Source organism: Zophobas morio, unplaced genomic scaffold, assembly GCF_036711695.1.
Source record: "Zophobas morio isolate AGI-343-1 ecotype UQ-CSIRO unplaced genomic scaffold, CSIRO_AGI_Zmor_V1 ptg000027l, whole genome shotgun sequence".
In the NCBI taxonomy this organism is placed as follows: Eukaryota; Metazoa; Arthropoda; class Insecta; order Coleoptera; family Tenebrionidae; genus Zophobas; species Zophobas morio.
Window position 1 is genome coordinate 1,715,713 of NW_026972132.1, and position 20,037 is coordinate 1,735,749.

The 20,037-nt window shown below is 31.0% G+C and overlaps 1 protein-coding gene across 3 annotated transcripts in view; it reads left to right on the plus strand.

Moving 5' to 3' along the window:
- The first annotated feature begins 1,892 nt into the window (after positions 1-1,892).
- LOC135136825 (scavenger receptor class B member 1-like) overlaps positions 1,893-20,037 on the plus strand; it is a 91,214-nt gene continuing 73,069 nt past the window's right edge. Inside the window, exon 1 of one of the 3 annotated variants that reach the window (XM_064066250.1) lies at positions 1,893-2,166. In XM_064066250.1, the coding sequence (XP_063922320.1) occupies positions 2,115-2,166 (52 nt within the window). In that variant the 5' untranslated portion in view covers positions 1,893-2,114. Of the gene's footprint in view, positions 2,167-7,445; positions 7,615-20,037 lie in introns of those variants that run through there. The other 2 variants (XM_064066251.1, XM_064066249.1) reach the window with 2 other exon arrangements.

Here is a 20,037-nt window from a genome sequence, read left to right on the forward strand (position 1 = left end):
TCCTCATAAGACTGTAGAAAAAAGTTAATCTTAATTAACGTAAAAAGTACAAAAAAAAGTTACAATTGCCGCTTTTTTTATTTATTATTATTATCATAACCTAGATTCTATTGGTTCCCACTCTCACTCTACATAAAAATATTTAATTAACCCCGCCCACCCACCCTACCTCTATTTCACTGATTAATTTTATCTGCTCAGAACGAAAAATGCATCTTTTTCTGGCTATAAATAAAATTAAGAATAGGGCGGGTGGGCAGGGCTAGCACTTGTTAAGATAAGACTGATTTTGGCAGACGACTTTTTCTGAGAAAATAGAGGGTGGGTGGGCCGGGCTAGTACTTACAAAGATAAGAGTGAACGTTTTATTTCTATCCGCATTTTTCCTTCCTCTCCCCTACTTTTCTTTCATCCTTTTCCGTCTGCGATTTAATATTTCAAATCTTCAATAATATTATTAAACATTTTTGCTCTTTTAATGAGATGAAAATAAAAAAAGGGGTCAACACACCTACTTAAAATCCTTTAACATTTAAAAAAAATCCGTTATACACGACCTGCCGTTCTAGTGCCATAACAGTAAATTGCAGCACTGCCCCAATTTTTTAACAAAATAAAAATTCAACTGACTACAAAAACTCGAGTCGTTGATAACTTTTTTCAGTTGCATGTACTCGTGTGACCGTACGCCTCGATTACGTCTCGTTGTAGCAAACCCAGCGAACTTAATGCATGATAATCAAATACCCAAATAATATATTCAGCACTGCCCTCCAACCCAAAAAAAAACAAATTTCGGAGTTTTGAGATTACAAGGACAAACTGGTCTCAAACTAGTCCGACCACAAAAAGGCTAAAAAGCCTTAAAACAACTTTTTGTTTTAAGCGTATTTCCACTAAAACGGGTTATAAAAATCTAAATGGGCATAAATTAGCTACCGCTTGATGTATTATAGGGCACAAAAAATGGAAATACCAGAAATCGTGAAAGCAATAAACTTCGAATGGGTAATTGATGTCCGGAATAAAAGTTCACACTCTGACTCCGTTAGAGAATTTGCGTCTGGTTGAAATTAGTAAATCATCGCAAGAAGAGTGTGAAATTCAATTGGAAGCGTATTTTGCGCCTCGTCCTAATAACGGACCCGACTAGCCCCAAATGCGCCCAACGTTGCATCCCAGATTCGTCATTTGAACGAAGCGGCACACGAAAATTGCAACGAAACAACGGGAAGATTAAACGCAGCACAGAAAGTGGCGAAGAAATAACATGCGACAAAAATGATAATCTTCTAGTATCACAGTTATAAAAAAAAATAAAAAAACCCTTGAAAACTAGTTTCGTAAATTATCATGAACGTGTTTTTTTCTCAAAAATGACAACGAATCGAAGTTGTAAGCCTTCAAAAAACGAGGAATTTTATTTAAATATTCGACCAGCTGGAGTAGTTTTGATAAGATTCTTCAATTTGAATACGACATTTTTAAAAACCAAAATTTTCCACGTTTTTTTTTTTTCAAACTTTTGTGCGTTATTCAGTTGCTTAAGCGGCGAAAGTGCGAAAATTTGGCAATTGCATCTTGCAACGGATTTTCCCGCCCCGAATTTTTATGGGAAATTAGCGGATTGCTCATCGCAGTTGCGTGTTCTTCAAGGCCGCGATTTTCCTCTTGTGCTCGAACAAAAAAAATATTTATGGGTCAGCGACTGGTGGTGGACATGAGGAAGACTAGAGGTCGAAGAATTTGCATTTGAATTGCTAAATAGCCGGAGTGAATTATTTTATTAGTCAAGAATAGGAGAATAATAGCGTAATTGGCTCGACGATACAGGGTGACCCAAGAAAGCGCTTAAGCCGGCCGGATTAGTATGAGGCGCAGGCGGCCGGTAAATTCAGACACGTGTCGGATTGTGTCAGAGGAATCTTGATTTCAGACATGTGGTTTAGCGTGAGGTGTTTATATATTAAAATTTATGAACTGCGCTAGTTCTGGAAGAACTTGGTGTGGTCGAGTCGAGTTCATTAATTTTACTAGGACCTTGTTGGGCAACGAAGAGATATTATCGGGCTGGTAAAGGAAATGGGTTTACTTGAAGTTTGATCCTGCTGATAATGTCACGAGCGTTTCAAACAAGACACCATGAGAAGACTTCCTGTAAGTTAGGTTTGTACCTTACATTTGTTTTCTTTTTATTTTTGTTTTTTGAAAGTTTATTTAAAAAATATGTTAATTTTAATATGGAAGTGCTAAACAGTAGATACTGTCATGATAAAGTCCATTATTATTATTACTCATCATTTATATTATTTTAACCTCTGTTACTATTAAAAGAAAAGTAAAAATAAGTGAGTACACATGATACGATAATTTCGATACTTAAATCGCACATTCGAGGTATCAACCTCAACAAGATAAACTTTTTTAATGATTAAGCTAATTGTCATTGTCAGGCCATTACCCCTACCATTGATATTACCACCTTGTCACAATCGGTGAACTTTTCCGCTCCTTTAAAATGTGACGGGACCTTAGCAACTGGTTAGCAAAAATAACAGTCTCGTTTTGGACTCTTAAGTGATTTTCCGCTACTAATAAAACGACTTTTTTCATTAATCTTCACTTAATTTCGAGAAGGTGGGTTTTGTAATTACTGGGAAGTTCCCAATTTTGCTTAAAATTAATCATTTGTGGAATAATTCCGTCCTCTACTATAACGATTTTTGTAATTTAAATTATGCTGTGGCAATTAAGAGATAATTGACGTAAAAATTTTCGACAAAAAGTCCAAACCTGATATTTGCCAACGTCAAAGTACAAGCTTCAAGAAATTGATCCGTTTATAAACAGGATTCTGTAGTGCAGGGTGGTCAGTTTGACGTCAATGAATTTCTCTTTTTGCCTGGAATGTACATTAAGTCCGTATTTTTCTTTGTTTCTTGTTTTTTGCAGAATTTCTTCTTGAACATTCCCGTTCTTATTTTTTATTACCACTGTGTTCTTTTTCATTTAGATTATATTGGCATCACGAACGCGTTCGCTAGTCGAGTTCATTATCAGGACGAAGCGCAGATTCCACAGCCAACTTGGATAGTCGGCGAATTGTCATAACTCTGAATACTTACCTATGGTTTGTTTTAAGCAATTAAAAAAATAAAATAAAAGACAGAGTGATGTGGTTTAAATTTTTCATCAGTTTTTAGTTGTTTTAGTTTTAATTCTCTTCTTTCATGAATGTTCACTTAATTTCGAGAAGGTGGTTCTTGTAATTACTGGGCAGCTCGTCATTTTGGTTAAAAATAATCATTTGTGGAATAATTCCGTTCCCTACTATAACGACTTTTGGTATTTTAAATTATACTAGGTCAATTAAGTATCATTCTTTTTATTATACCGAGATAATTAGCGTAAATTTAAGACAAAAACCCCAAACCAGATAAGCACGAGATTAAAAAAACTAATACATGTGTATGAACTGGATTTTGCATTTCCGGGTAGTCAGTTTGACGTCAATGAGTTTTTTCCTGGAATTAACTTAATTAACTTCGTATTCTTCTTTGTTTCTTCTTTTTTGCAGAAATTCTTGTTTATTTGTTGACCCTGCAGTCCTTGTGTTTTTTTTTTTAGTCGTTTTGCTTAAATTATGTTGGCAACACCAACGCGTTCCCTGTTCAGCTTGACAGTTAAGTGTCTATAGACTGTCAAATAGCAGAAATGCCAACTTCAGTATTTTAAAAATAAAATTCATAACGTACTAGAAACCTTTCTTCGAATATATGGTATTTCTTCCCCAAATCCCGTGTTTTTTTTTTTGGTGCTTTATTTAATCTTTACGTGGTTTAATTATGCCATTTTGTTATTTCAATATCTTCAAATATTTAACTTTTAGGATTTAAAACCCACAAATGAATAACGAATTTTTCCTAAACTAATTTTAAATTTGATTTTTTGGCGACAAATTTTCGTAATTTTAATTATTTAGACGATTTGGATAATCGGCGAATTGTAATCATTCTGTATATTTATGGTTTGTTTTAAGTGATTTAAAGAAAAGTAAAATGAAATTCATACAGGGTGATGTTTTTTAAAATTTTTCGTCAGTCTGAGATAATTAATAAAAATTAAAAGTGTGCAGTTTTTAATAATCTAATATTGTTCTTAGATTGTACACTGACTTCGTATTCCTTTTTGTTTCTTCTTTATTTCCAGAATTTCTTTTTTAATATTTTCTTTATTATTTGTTTTTCCCTTCTGTCAAAATATGTTTTCTTCAATTTTCTTTGTCGCTTTGATCTAGTTCTTCCTCTGTTTTTTTATTGTTTTACTTTTAATTCTCTCATTTTATGTTTCATCTTTTATTTTTTTTTGTGTAATTTTCAGCTAATTTTTGTTTTTTTTTCCTTTTCATATAATATAATCGGGAAGAAATCGTCTAGAAAACACTGAAAATTAATGTTAAAAAAATTATGTTGGCAACCCCAACGCGTTCCCTGTTCGGTTCGACAGTTAAGTGTCAAATAAACTGTCAAATAGCTGTAATGCCAACTTCAGTATTTTAAAAATAAATTTCATGATGTACTAGAAACATTTTTTCGAATATATGGTATTTCTTGTCCAATATCCCGTGTTTTTTTGGCGCTTTATTTAATCTTTACGTTGTTTCATTATGCCATTTTGTTATTTCAATATCATCAAATATTTAACTTTTGAAATTTAAAACCCTCAAATTAATAACGAATTTTTCCTAAACTAATTTTAAATTTGACTTTTTCGCGACAAATTTTCGTAATTTTATACGAAAATAAAAAGTGTGCCGCTTCTTTCAAATGAGGAATCTGAGTTTTGGTATGTGACAGATTTGACGCTAGTCGAGTTCATTATCACGACGAAGCAAAAATTATTTAGCCGATTTGGATAATCGGCGAATTGTAATCATTCTGAATATTTATGCTTTGTTTTAAGTGATTTAAAGAAAAGTAAAATGAAATTCATACAGGGTGATGTTTTTTCAATTTTTCGTCAGTCTGAGATAATTAACAAAAATTAAAAATGTGCAGTTTTTAAAAATCTAATATTGTTCTTAGATTGCACACTGACTTCGTATTCCTTTTTGTTTCTTCTTTATTTCCAGAATTTTTTTTTATATTTTCTTTATTATTTAATTTTCCCTTCTGTCAAAATATGTTTTCTTTAATTTTCTTTGTCGCTTTGAACTAGTTCTTCCTCTGTTTTTTTATTGTTTTACTTTTAATTCTCTCATTTTATGTTTCATCTTTTTATTTTTTTGTGTAATTTTCAGCTAATTTTTGTTTTTTTTTTTTCTTTTTCATATAATATGATCGGGAAGAAATCGTCTAGAAACCACTGAAAATAAATTTAAAAAAAAATATGTTGGCAACAGCAACGCGTTCCGAGTTCGGTTCGACAGTTAAGTGTCAAATAAACTGTCAAATAGCTGTAATGCCAACTTCAGTATTTTAAAAATTAATTGCATGACGTACTAGAAAACTTTTTTCGAGTATATATGGTATTTCTACTCCAATATTCCATGTTTTTCTTTGGTGCTTTATTTAATCTTTACGTTGTTTTATTATGCCATTTTGTTATTTCAATATCTTCAAATATTTAACTTTTGGGATTTAAAACCCACAAATTAATAACGAATTTTTCCTAAACTAATTTTAAATTTGACTTTTTGGCGACAAATTTTCGTAATTTTATACGAAAATAAAAAGTGTGCCGCTCCTTTCAAATGAGGAATCTGAGTTTTGGCATGTGACAGATTTGACGCTAGTCGAGTTCATTATCACGACGAAGCAAAAATTATTTAGCCGATTTGGATAATCGGCGAATTGTAATCATTCTGAATATTTATGGTTTGTTTTAAGTGATTTAAAGAAAAGTAAAATGAAATTCATACAGGGTGATGTTTTTTCAATTTTTCGTCAGTCTGAGATAATTAACAAAAATTAAAAATGTGCAGTTTTTAAAAATCTAATATTGTTCTTAGATTGTACACTGACTTCGTATTCCTTTTTGTTTCTTCTTTATTTCCAGAATTTCTTTTTTAATATTTTCTTTATTATTTGTTTTTCCCTTCTGTCAAAATATGTTTTCTTCAATTTTCTTTGTCGCTTTGATCTAGTTCTTCCTCTGTTTTTTTATTGTTTTACTTTTAACTCTCTCATTTTATGTTTTATCTTTTTATTTTTTTTTTTGTGTAATTTTCAGCTAATTTTTGTTTTTTTTTTCCTTTTCATATAATGTGATCGGGAAGAAATCGTCTAGAAACCACTGAAAATTATTGTTAAAAAAATTATGTTGGCAACACCAATGCGTTCCCTGTTCGGTTTGACAGTTAAGTGTCAAATAGACTGTCAAATAGCAGAAATGCCAACTTCAGTACTTTAAAAATAAAATTCATAACGTACTAGAAATCTTTCTTCGAATATATGGTATTTCTTCTCCAATATCCCGTGTTTTTTTTTTGTTTTATTTAATCTTTACGTTGTTTCATTATGCCATTTTGTTATTTCAATATCTTCAAATATTTAACTTTTGAAATTTAAAACCCACAAATTAATAACGAATTTTTCTAAACTAATTTGATTTTTTTGGCGACAAATTTTCGTAATTTTTTAAGAAAATAAAAAGTGGGCCGCATCGGACAGATTTGGGGCTAGTAGAGTTCATTATCAAAACAAGGCACAAAATACACGGCCACCTTGGATAGTCGGAAATTTGTAAAAATTATGAGTATCTATAATTGATTTATATTTTTCTATTATCGCTAAATAATTCTAGAATGACATTTAACGTTTTAGAAACAAATTTAATTTTTTGACAATACTTAAACAAATGATCAAACGTTAAGCATTAACACATCTTACATTTATTACATCACTTATATTAGTGAACACATTATCAAGTTTATTATTATTGCGATATTAGCACGATATTTGTAGCCTTAAACCGAGCCTTGTTAAGACCGCTGACAACCTATCAACAATTTGCCAAAATCGCGCTCGGCCAATAAAAACCCGCCACATACTCAACCCAGCTGACCCCAATTCCTCAACTTTTTAGTACCTCTCGTCCTAAATCTCTCGCCTGCTGCGCCTTACTGCCCCATATAGATATCCGAAATGGGCCGAAACGGAAATTTTCGGCGCTGCAAGGCCGCCGGGCCCCAAATGAAAACACAGTGCCGGATTAGAGCCTTGGACCTGCGATATCTGGCCTGTAGAAAAAACACTTTTATCGGTATCAACAAGCGTCTTGTGCCCCGTTACAAATTGGGGGTCGAGAGATCAAGCCGGCTAAGCGCGCTTTGTTCTTCTTTTTGAGCTGCTGGTCTGCTCGTCGCAAACACTCGTTATCGCTTGACCGCCATTAAATTATCGTTTTCCCCACATTTATTTGATTAAAGGCGGACACAAATTCAGTGAGTACCAAGTGTTTGGCGAGCTGTGACCGGATTTTGGGAAATTTTGGGGAAAATTGACTTCGGAGAGGCCGCGGAAAGAATGTTCAGTTGGGCCAGGTGCATGGTGATTTTCAGTGGGATCAGTGACATGGCGGCTAAGATGATCGAAATTTTCATGCGGTATAGGGGTGAGTTGGTGTTTTTTTTTTTGAAAAAAAAAACGTCGTTGAAAGAATTTCTAGTGCGCATTTTTTGCATTGATTATGTGTTGCTAAACACAGAAGTGAAAGCATTGTTGAAATACTTGGCATTGATGGACGGTGGGACGCCGTTGGCTCATTTTTTATTAGTCAACTTAAAATAAAAGACCTTGTCAAAATCAAAAATGAAAAAATAATTATTCTTTAGAAATACACGGTTCGCTGCTTTCATGACGTTTGACGTTGTGTATATATTCCAACTCTCGACTTCGCCTCGGCAACAAGATTAATCTCACTTGCAAAATTTCCATTCAAAATTATCGTCGTGGAATCTAAAATGCCGTCTTCTCGTGGTTTTTACTCTCGAGGGTTGATTTTATAATTTTACCTATCATCAGGGTGAAAATAGATGAAGATAAATATCTTCTAACCCTCGGCTTCGCCTCGGGCAAAAATATAATTCTCGCTTGTAAAACTTCCGCTTCTAATTATCGTTAATGTTTGAAAAATTGGATTTTGTGGTTTTTCATTAAATATTTATTTCACCCTAAGGCTTAATTTTATATCGTTAAATTCTCATTTTCACGTTGAAATTACGACCAGCTGCTATATTTTTACGCAAGTTTGGGTTCTGAAATAATTCTGAATACCCATTTTTAGTTTGGACCCTCGGCTTCGCCTCGGGCAAAAATTTTATTTCCTGGAATAAGACGTCACAGAAAAATTGGTTTTCGTATATTTTATTCAATATTTTCATTTCATTATTTTACATTATTAAATTATTTTATTTCGCCCGAGGCGGAGCCGAGACTTGATTTTAGATTGTTGAAATCTCAGTTCGACAAAACTTTGCACTGCACTTTTATTTTTGATGAACTGCTACATTGTAACACAAATTAAAGTGTATATTTTAAATTCGGTTTGAAAATGATATAAAAATATATATGTGCCTTTCAACCCTCGGCTTCGCCTCGGGCTAAAATATAGCCTCGACTGTAAAACTTTCTTCTGAATTTTTTGTCGTGAATGACAATGCTCAAAAGGCTGGATGTCGCGTTTTATTTTTAAGTGCTATATTTTACCCGAGGCGTAGCCGAGGGTTAATTTTATTCCATTTCCAGGTTAAAATTACGACCAGCTACTAAAAAATATTTGGGCCTTCCACTTTTGTAGGTTGGTTCTAAAATGATTCTAAAGTCATTCATTACTTCAGGCATGTTTTTCAATTCTCGGCTTCGCCTCGGGCAAAAATATTGCACTCAGTCGCATAATTTTTATTTAAATTTGTCGTGATGAAATGGAACCTCACCGAAAAATTAATTTTTGTAGCTTTTATTGAATATTTTCATTTCGCTCGAGGCGGAGCCGAGGGTTGATTTTACATTATTAAAATTTCAGTTCCACAAAACCGTGCTTTCTACAGTAAAATTTTATTTTTGATGGACTGCTACATTGTAACACAAATTAGAGTGTATATTTTAAATTCGGTTTGAAAATGATATAAAAATATATATGTGTCTTTCAACCCTCGGCTTCGCCTCGGGCAAAAATACAGCCTCGCCTGTAAAACTTTCATCTGAATTTTTTGTCGTGAATGACAATGCCCAAAAGACTGGATGTCGCGTTTTATTTTTAAGTGCTATATTTTACCCGAGGCGTAGCCGAGGGTTAATTTTATACCATTTCCAGGTTAAAATTACGACCAGCTGCTAATAAATATTTGAGCCTTCCACTTTTGTAGGTTGGTTCTAAAATGATTCTAAAGTCATTCATTACATCACGCATGTTTTTCAATTCTCGGCTTCGCCTCGGGCAAAAATATTGTGCTCAGTCGTATAATTTTTATTTAAATTTGTCGTGATGAAAGGAACCTTACCGGAAAATTAATTTTTGTAGCTTTTATTGAATACTTTCATTTCGCTCGAGGCGGAGCCGAGAGTTAATTTTACATTATTAAAATTTCAGTTCCACAAAACCGTGTTTTCTACAGTAAAATTTTATTTTTGATGGACTGCGACATTGTAACACAAATTAGAGTGTATATTTTAAATTCGGTTTGAAAATGATATAAAAATATATATGTGCCTTTCAACCCTCGGCTTCGCCTCGGGCTAAAATATAGCCTCGACTGTAAAACTTTCTTCTGAATTTTTTGTCGTGAATGACAATGCTCAAAAGACTGGATGTCGCGTTTTATTTTTAAGTGTTATATTTTACCCGAGGCGTAGCCGAGGGTTAATTTTATTCCATTTCCAGGTTAAAATTACGACCAGCTACTAATAAATATTTGGGCCTTTCACTTTTATAGGTTGGTTCTAAAATGTTTCTAAAGTCGTTCATTACTTCACGCATGTTTTTCAATTCTCGGCTTCGCCTCGGGCAAAAATATTGCACTCAGTCGCGTAATTTTTATTTAAATTTGTCGTGATGAAATGGAACCTCACCGGGAAATTAATTTTTGTAGCTTTTATTGAATATTTTCATTTCGCTCGAGGCGGAGCCGAGGGTTGATTTTACATTATTCAAATCTCAGTTCCACAAAATCGTGTTTTGTACAGTAAAATACAAATTAGATATATATTTTAAATTCGGTTTGAAAATAATATAAAAATATATATGTGCCTTTCAACCCTCGGCTTCGCCTCGGGCTAAAATATACCTTCACCTCTAAAACTTTCATCAAGTTTTTGTCGTGAATGACAATCCCCAAAAGACTGGATTTCGTGTTTTGTTTTAAGTGTTATATTTTACCCGAGGCGTAGCCGAGAGTTAATTTTATGTCATCAAACTCTTATTTCCACGTTCAAATTGCGACGATCTACAAATAAATATCTAGAACTTCAGTTTTATAATTTGGTTCTAAAATTATTCTAAAGTCACACAATACTCGGCTTCGTCTCGGGCAAAATTATTGCACTCAGTCGTATAATTTTCATTTAAAATTGTCGGCATGAAATACGACAGCACCGAAAAATTAGTTTTCGTAGTTTTTATGTAATATCTTATTTCGACCGAGGCGTAGCCGAGAATTAATTTTATATCATTGCTACTATAAGTTGGAAATTACGATCAGCTTCTGTAATCAAGGCAAGTTGCCTTAGGTTTAAAATGGTTCTAAAAACATACAAAGTAGATAGATACTTCTGAACCCTCGGCTTCGCCTCGAGCAAACACACTAATCTCAGGTGTATAACTTCAAATTTATTGCTACAAAACACCACATCACCCGAGGCGTAGCCGAGGTTTAAAAATTTTAGAGCCCGATTTTTTTCTAACAACATGTATATCTTTTATTCCTCGGCTTCGTCTCGGGAAAAGCAGACACTCACTTTAAAATTTTGATTTAAAACAGTTGGCCTGAACAAAAAATTACAGAAATACTGGAAGCAGTGGCTTTTATTTATTTTTTATCAAACTCGAGGCGAAGCCGAGAGTTTATTTCATAATAATAATTTCACAGTTTTATAAAAACTGTACATAATATTATATACTCCACGAAAAAAGGGCAAATTTTGGGATACCTCAAGGGTCCAGTTGGAACTACATTTATTTTCGGAATTAATCAACGACCTCACTAAGATATTAAAAATGGGCATAATTATCAGTAACATGAGTAATGTAAGTAATAATAAGATAGCTTGTTTTTTATTGTTGGTAAACAGAAAATAGTACTTTTATCAAAAAAAATCCCTTTTATCCGAAAAGAAATAAACAGTTATTTGTTTTGCTTTTCGTGATAAAATTGTTTCGGCGTACACTGATATCTTAACTAATAAGAGGGAGATTGCGGCGAAATATCTCCTTTTCGTGTTTTTACTTCCATAATTTAGTTTATAGCCAGAAGCTGTGACACTTACAGACCTTTTTAGTTTTTAATCACCAAAATTCAGCGATTGTTCTAACAAATAAACAAAAAATTGTTGTTCAATATGACTTAACAAGATCTCACGTTTTTCTAATCTCGAGCTGACCGTGACCTTAGAAATTTTGTAACTGTTATCATTACGGACTTCGATTCTTTCGCATCATGCGCTAAAATATCACAAATTAAAAATATTCGGAAAAGATTAAAAATATTGATAACGTTTTTACTAGTCACACACGCGACGGGATAAAACCAGATTCATTATTTTCGAATGACGTCAGCAACTTTATCGCGTGGACGAAAACACCCTGTATAAAAACTAAATCAAGTCACCAGCGCCAATAAATCTGCATCCTGTCGTATCAGCCGCCACGAACACCAGTTCACTGCCTCATTCTGTGTCTGTTTACAGTGACCTGTCATAATTACTACGAACTAATTAACCCCACAGATAACCACTACGTCGAATCAAAACAAAACTACTTATGAAACCCCGGCTTATCAATTTTTTTGAAACTGACCATGACTTACAAACCATCACCCTGTAACAGTTTCTCCGGTTTGCATCACACACACACAGAGTGTTTTTCGGGAAAAATGGAGGAACAGTTGAAATTTCCATTTTTTTTTGTAGCACGTGTCGCAGCGGTAAATTAAAGGCGTGATAAGACAGCGAACGTCGGGTTATCAGTGACCCGGGTATCGCAATTTCTGCAATTATGACTGGTAATTAGCCGCGAAATTGGTTGTGTGGCGGTTTGACAACGTTGGTGGTCGCTGTGTATATATAAAGCGTGTAACTATGGTTACATTTTTTATTGTATTTTGGCTGTTTTCTTCTTAGGTTTTCTAGCTATAGTTCATTTTTGAATTTCCAGTGCGACGTTGCCAATTGTTTGGATTTTTATTAACGTTATTCTTTAAATCTGTGTTGTAATGTTTGATGTGGAGCTAAAAAGGAGTTCATTTAAATGAACTCTTAATATACAGAGTATTGACAAAAATTCCCTTAACTATCAACTAAGAAAACACTTAATAAAAAAAAAGCAGAAGAAAAAAATTGAATAAAGTTTTAAGAATATTTGAAAAATAGTATGTACCGGTCACACTTAGTTTAAAACAAGTTTCAGCTAAAATAATTTTCATGAGATATAACAATGACGAAAAATTTGGTTCTGCATGATTTACTTTCGATAAATCCTATCTAAATTGCACAAAATACTTTGGATTTATATGTGTACCTATTGGTATTTTTTATCTTTCCTTTTGTCGTTTGTTCCTTCGCCACTTTTCCCCTTCTGGGTCACTTTTTTACCGACTGAATAGTCTTTCTTGGCACTTTCTCGCGCTTTTTTTGGTTTTTCCGTCATTTTTTTATCCCTTTTTTGCCAATTTTTCGTCGTTTTTTTGACATTTTTTTTTAAATAAAATCATCGTCTTTGTATTTTTTCGGATTTTTGCATAGGTTTTCTCTTACCTCATCTTACAGTATCTTTTTTCATCGTTTTTTCTATTTTTTTCCTCTTTTTTCTGGTCGGATTTTCTTGGCACGTTTTTGTTACTTTTTGGATTTTTTAAAGCCTTGATTTATTAAATTAGTAATTGTCGCCCCTTTTGTCGATTTTTGCTTTTTTTTGTTCATGTATTTTATGGATTTTTATAACTATGTTTTATCGTTCATTAAAATCTCTTTTCGACAATTTTTCGTCGCTTTTTTTTCATTTTCTTTTCAATTCTTGCCTTTTTCTCACTTTTCCTTGGCCAATTTTTAATAACCTTTCTCGTCATCTTTTTTATCGTATTTTTATTTTGTCATTTCTTGTCGCCTATTTTTTGTCACTTTTTTTGGTCGCTTTCTTTTGTTGTCCTTTTCTTTTTTTTTGTCATATTTTTAATAGATTTTAGCCATTTATGATATGTTTAATCGTTTTTTGTCGATTTTTTGTTTTGCGTTTTTTTATCGATTTTTCAGTTGCTTTTGATATCTTCATTTTGTCGTATTTTCTTTTTGTGTCGCCTTTTCTTACTGTTAATTTTTAGTCTATTTTTTTGCCTTTTTGGTCACTTTTTTGTTGATTTTTGGTCGTGTTTCGCTTACATTTCTTGCATTTTTGTGACTTTTCTGTTGCCTTGTTTTTACTCAGGCGACTAAAAAGGGAAATAAAAAAATATGCCAAAAATCCAACAAAAAACAAAAAAAACAACGAAAAACAAAAAGGTAGAGTATCAATCAATCAATACTTTAAAACTGTATTTGTAGTTTTTAACTACAATAAAGTATTGATTGATTGATATTGATTGATACTCTAGCTTTTTGTTTTTCGTTGTTTTTTTGTCTTTTTGTTGGATTTGGCATATTTTTTTATTTCCCTTTTTTGTCGCCTGATTTTTGGTCTTTTTTATCATCAATTTTTTGTAACTTTTGTTTTGTTTTTTGTCTCTTTTTTTTTCAATTCTTGGCCTTTTATAACTTTCTTTTGGTCGCTTTCTATTAACCTTTCTCTTCATCTTTTTTATCGCCTTTTTATTTTGCCATTTTTGTTGCCCATTTGTTTCCGCCTTTTTTATCACTTCCTTTTATTGTTTTTGTCGTTTTTTTGTTTTTTTGTTGTTGTTTTCAATTGCTTTTCATCGGTTTTTTTCATTTCCTATTTTGTTTACATTGTTTGCTTTTGTTGTCATTTTTGTCGCTTTTTTGTTTTCTTTTTCGTATTATAATAGATCTTAGCTTTTTATGATATTTTTCTAGATTTTTCTCTTGCTTTTGATATCTTCATTTTTTGTCGTTTTTTATCGTCTTTTTTGTTGCTTTTTTAGTCACTTTTTTAGTCACTTTCTTGCTAATTTTTGGCCGTGTTTCAACTTCTTTTGTTGCAATTTTATGGCTTTTCTCTTACCCCGTTTCTACTCTACTTTTTTGCTCTTTTTTTTTCAGTTCTTTGCCGCCTTCTTTTTCGTTGTTTTTTTGTTATTTGTTGGATTTTTTACATTTTTTTATTTACCTTTTTTGTCGCCTAATTTTTGGACTTTTTTTTTACCTTTTTTTTGTGTTTTTTTTTTAATTATGTTTTTAATCGCTTTTTGGTCACTTCCTCTTTTATTAAAATATTTTTTGCTTTTCTGTAGATTTTTAGCGCCTTATTTTTGGTCAGGTTTTTTGTTTTTTTTGCTTTTTTTGAATCACTTTTTATTAATTTATTTGCATGTTTTATAGGCTTTTCTATCAAATTATTTATTGTCGCCCATTTTTGTTGATATCTTTTGGTCATCTATTTCATCAATTTTTTTGTAACTTTTTTTTCGTTTTTTAAAATCTCTTTTTGTGAATTTTTCGGCGGATTTTTTTTGTTTTTTGTGTCTTTTTTTCAATACTTACCCTTTTCTAACTTTTTTTTAGTTGCTTTCTATTAACCTTTCTTTAATTGACTTTTTGTCGCTTTTTGTTTTTTTTGTTGTTTTCAATTGTTTTTAATCGCCTTATTCCTCATTTCCTCTTTTTCTTTACTTTTTACTTTTTTTTATTTTTGTTGTCATATTTGTCGCTTTTTTGTTTCTTGTTCATGTTCTTAATAGATCTTAGCTTTTTATGATCTTTTTGTCGATTTTTCGACGGCGTTTTTTCTCTATTTTTAGTGCGTTTTTGCCTTTTTTGGTCATGTATTTCATCAATCTTTTGTAATTTTTGTTTCGTTTTTTAAAATCTCTTTTCATCAATTTTTTGGGGGATTTTTTTTTGTTTTTTGTCTCTTTTTTTCAATACTTGCCCTATTCTAACTTTTTTGTGGTCGCTTTCTGTTAACCTTTTTCGTCGCCTTTTTATTTTGTCAAATTTATTGCCTCTTTGTTATCGCTTTTTTTATCACATTCTTTTGTTCCCTTTTTTGTCGTTTTTTGTTTTTTTTTGTTGTTTTCAATTGTTTTTAGTCGCTTTTTTCTCATGTTCTCTTTTTGTTACTTTTTTTTTGCTTTTTGTTGTCTTTTTTGTCGCTTTTTTGTTTTTTTTTGTCATGTTTTTAAAAGACTTTTCTCTTGCTCCATTTTTTGTAGCCTTTCTTTTTGTGTCTTAGTCTTTTACTACTCTACTTTTTTGGTCTTTTTTTCAATTCTTTGCCGCCCTATTTTTCGTTGTTTTATGTTTTTTATTGGATTTTTGGCAATTTTTGTTGATTTTTTTGACATTTTTTTTATTAGATTTTATTACCTTTTTTGTCACCTTATTTTTGGTCTTTTTTGGTACCTTTTTTGTTGGTTTTTTTTTTTTAATTGTTTTTAAACGCTTTCTGGTCACTTCCTCTTTTCTTTTACTTTTTTTAAATTTTTTTTTGTTAGTTTTTTCCATCCTTAATTTTTGTTGTTTTTTGCCGTTTTTTTGTCCGCTCTTTTTTTCAGATTTTTTTCGGTGACTTTTTTTCTTATTTGCTTTGGTTTTTTTTTATTCACCTGTTTTTTTTTGCGTTTTTTTATAGGCTTTTTTATCGCCCCTTTTTCTGCATTTCTTTTAGTGCATTTTCCCTTTTTTTGGTCATGTATGTAATCAACTTTTTTTTCGTTTTTTAAAATCCCATTTCGTCAAGTTTTTTTTGTTTTTTTTGTCTCTTTTCAATTCTTGCTTTTCCTCACTTTTTCTTGGTCACTTTTTATTAACCTTCCCCTTCATCTTTTTTATAGCCTTTTTAATTTGCCATTTCTTGTCGCCTATTTTTATCCCATTTTTTATCTCTTTCTTTTGTTACCTTTTTTGTCGATTTTTTTATTTTTTTGTCATATTTTTATTAGATTTTAGCTTTTTATAAATTTTTTAATCGTTTTTTGTCGATTTTTCGAAAACTTTTTTGTCTTGCGTTTTTTTTTTCTAGGTTTTTTGTTGCTTTTGATATTTTCTCTTTCTGTCATTTCGGTCGTCTTTTCTTTTGTGTGGCCTTTTTTTCACTGTTAATTTTTGGTCTTTTTTGGTCACTGTTTTGTTGAATTTGTTTTTGGCGTTTTTTAATCGTTTTTTATTCCCATTTGTTACATTTTTTTGTCAATTTTTTGACATTTTGTTACCTTCTTTGTCGCCTTATTTTTGTTTGTTTTACTTTTTTTAATTATGTTTATAATGGTTTTTAGTCCCATTTTTTTGTCAGATTTTTTGGTAACTTTTTTTTTTGCTTTTTTATATTATTTACTGTCGCTTCCTTTTTGTCGATTTCTTTAGTGCGTTTTTTTGCCTTTTTTTTTGTTATATATTTCATCGCTTTTTTCTCATTTTTTTATCGTTTTTTAAAAATCTCCTCTCCTCAATTTTCCGGCGAATTTTGTTTTTGCTTTTATGTCTCTTTTTCCTCATTTCGTCCCCTTTGTTACTTTTTCTTGGTCTTCCTCGTCACCTTTTTTATCGCCTTTCTATTTCGCCATTTTTTTCTTTTTCTGTCATATTCTTAATAGATTTTAGGATCTTTTTAATCGTTTTAGGTTTTTCTGTTGCTTTTTTGTTCGTGTTTTACTTTCTTTGTTGCATTTTCGCTATTTCTACTCTACTTTTTTGGTCTTGTTTTTTGGTCGCTTTCTATTAACCTTTCTCTTCATCTTTTTTATCGCCTTTTTATTTTGCCATTTTTGTTGCCCATTTGTTCTCGCTTTTTTTCTCATTTCCTTTTTTTACATTTTTTGCTTTTGTTGTCATTTTTGTCGCTTTTTTGTTTTCTTTTTCATATTTTAATTGACCTTTTTCGATTTTTCGACGTTTTTTTTGTTTTGTGTTTTTTTTTCCTAGGTTTTTCTCTTGCTTTTGATATCTTCATTTTTTGTCGTTTTTTGTCGTCTTTTTTTGTGTCGCCTTTTTTGTGCTGTTAGTTTTTAGTCTTTTTTGTTGCTTTTTTAGTCACTTTCTTGCCGATTTTTGGCCGTGTTTCAACTTCTTTTGTTGCAATTTTATGGCCTTTCTCTTACCCTGTTTCTACTCTACTTTTTTGCCCTTTTTTTCAGTTCTTTGTTGGATTTTTAACATTTTTTTATTTACCTTTTTTTTGTCGCCTCATTTTTGACTTTTTTTAATTATGGTTTTAATCGTTTTTTGGTCACTTCCCCTTTTTTTTTGCTTTTTTGTGGATTTTTACCACCTTATTTTTTTGGTCAGAGGTTTTTTGTTTTTTTTTGTTTTTTTTTGTTTTTGAATCACTTTTTATTAATTTATTTGCATTTTTTATAGGCTTTTTTATCTAATTATTTATTGTCGCCCCCTTTGGTCGATATTTTTTAGTCATGTATTTCAGCAAATTTTTTTGTACCTTTTTTTTCGTTTTATAAAATCTCCTTTTGTCAATTTTGCGGCGGATTTTTTTTTGTTTTTGTGTCTTTTTTTCAATACTTACCCTTTTCTAACTTTTTTTTCGCTTTCTATTAACCTTTCTCGTCATCTTTTTTATCGCCTTTTTATTTTACCATTTTTTGTTGCTCCTTTGTTGTCGCTTTCTTTATCACATTCGTTTGTTGCCTTTTTTGTCGTTTTTAGTTTTTTTTTGTTGTTTTCTATTGTTTTTAGTCGCTTTTTTCTCATGTTCTCTTTTTTTTAATTTTTTTTGCTTTTTGTTGTCATTTTTGTCGCTTTTTGGTTTTCTTTTGTCACGTTTTTAAAAGATTTTAGCTTTTTATGATGATCTTTTTGTCGATTTTTCGACGGTTTTTTTGTTTTGCGTTTTTTTTCCTAGGTTTTTCTCTTGCTTTTGATACTTTCATTTTTTGTCGCCTTCCTTTTCGTGTCTTAGTCATTTTCTACTCTACTTTTTTGGTCTTTTTTCAATTCTTTATCGCCCTGTTTTTCGTTGTGTTTTTTATTGGATTTTTGGCAACTTTTGTTAATTTTTTTGGCGTTTTTTTTAATCTTTTTTTTTGTGACATTTTTTTGACATTTTTTTATTAGTTTTAATCGCTTTTGGTCACTTCCTCTTTTTTTAATTTTTTTTTTGTTTTTTATTTTTTTGTCAATTTTTTCCATCCTTAATTTTTGTTGTTTTTTGCCGTTTCTTTGTCCCCTTTTTTTTTGTCGGATTTTTTTGGTGTCTTTTTTTATTATTTTCTTTCGCGTTTTTTGAATCACTTTTTGTTTTTTTTTGCATTTTATTTTTGTCGTCCCTTTTTCTGTATTTCTTTCATTGCGTTTTTACCTTTTTTGGGTCATGTATGTCATCAACTTTTTTTTCGTTTTTTAAAATCCATTTTCGTCAAGTTTTTGGAAGATTTTTTTTGTTTTTTTGTCTCTTTTCAATTCTTTCCTTCCCCTTCATCTTTTTTATAGCTTTTTTAATTTGCAATTTTTTGTCGCCTATTTTTTATCCCTTTCTTTTGTTACCTTTTTTGTCGATATTTTGTTTTTTTGTCATATTTTTATTAGATTTTAGCTTTTTATAAACTTTTTAATCGTTTTTTGTCGATTTTTCGACGGCTTTTCTGTTTTGCGTTTTTTTTTCTAGGTTTTTTCTTGCTTTTGATATCTTCTCTTTTTGTAATTTTTTTTTTGGAGTTTTTTTATTCCCATTTGTCACATTTTTTGTCAATTTTTTGACATTTTGTTACCTTCTTTGTCGCCTTATTTTTGTTTTTTTTTACTCTTTTTTTAGTCCCATTTTTTTGTCAAATTTTTTGGTAACTTTTTTGTTCCTTTTTTTATATTATTTACTGTCTTACTTTTTTTTGTTATGTATTTCATCTCTTTTTTCTCATTTTTTTATCGTTTTTTAAAAATCTCCTATCCTCAATTTTCCGGCGAATTTTGTTTTTGTTTTTTTGTCCCTTTTTTCTCATTTCGTCCCTTTTGTTACTTTTTCTTGGTCTTCCTCGTCACCTTTTTTATCGTCTTTTTATTTCGCCATTTTTTTTCTGTCATATTTTTAATAGATTTTGGGTTTTTATGATCTTTTTAATCGTTTTTTGTCGATTTTTTTATGGCTTTTTCGCGTTTTTTTTTAATAGGTTTTTCTGTGGCTTTTCTGTTTCCTACTCTACTTTTTTGGTCTTGTTTTTTTCAATCCTTTGACGCCTTATTTTTCGTTGTTTTTGTGTTTTTTTTTGGGGTTTTGGCAATTTTTGTTGATTTTTTGGGCGTTTTTAATTTTGTTTTGCTTTTTTTCTCGCATTTTTTTGTCACTTTATTAGATTTTGTTACCTTTTTTGTCGCCTTATTTTTGGTCTCTTTTTACCTTTTTTTTGTTGGCTTTTTACGTTTTTAATTGCTTTTTGGTCACCTCTTTTTTTTACAATTTTTTTTGTTTTTTGTCGATTTTTCCAACTTTATTTTTTGTTGTTTTTTGCCGGTTTTTTGTCCCCTCTTTTTTGGCTTTTTTATAGGCTTTGAATTTGTTTTTGGCGTTTTTAATCGTTTTTTTTTTTATTCTTATTTGGCACTTTTTTTGTCAAATTATTTACATTTTGTTACCTTTTTTTTCGCCTTATTATTGTTTTTTTACTCATTTTTGTTGCCCTTTTTTTTTATTATATTTTTTGTCGGATTTTTTGATCACTTTTTTTTGTTGCTTTTTTATAATATCTACTGTCGTTTCTTTTTGTCG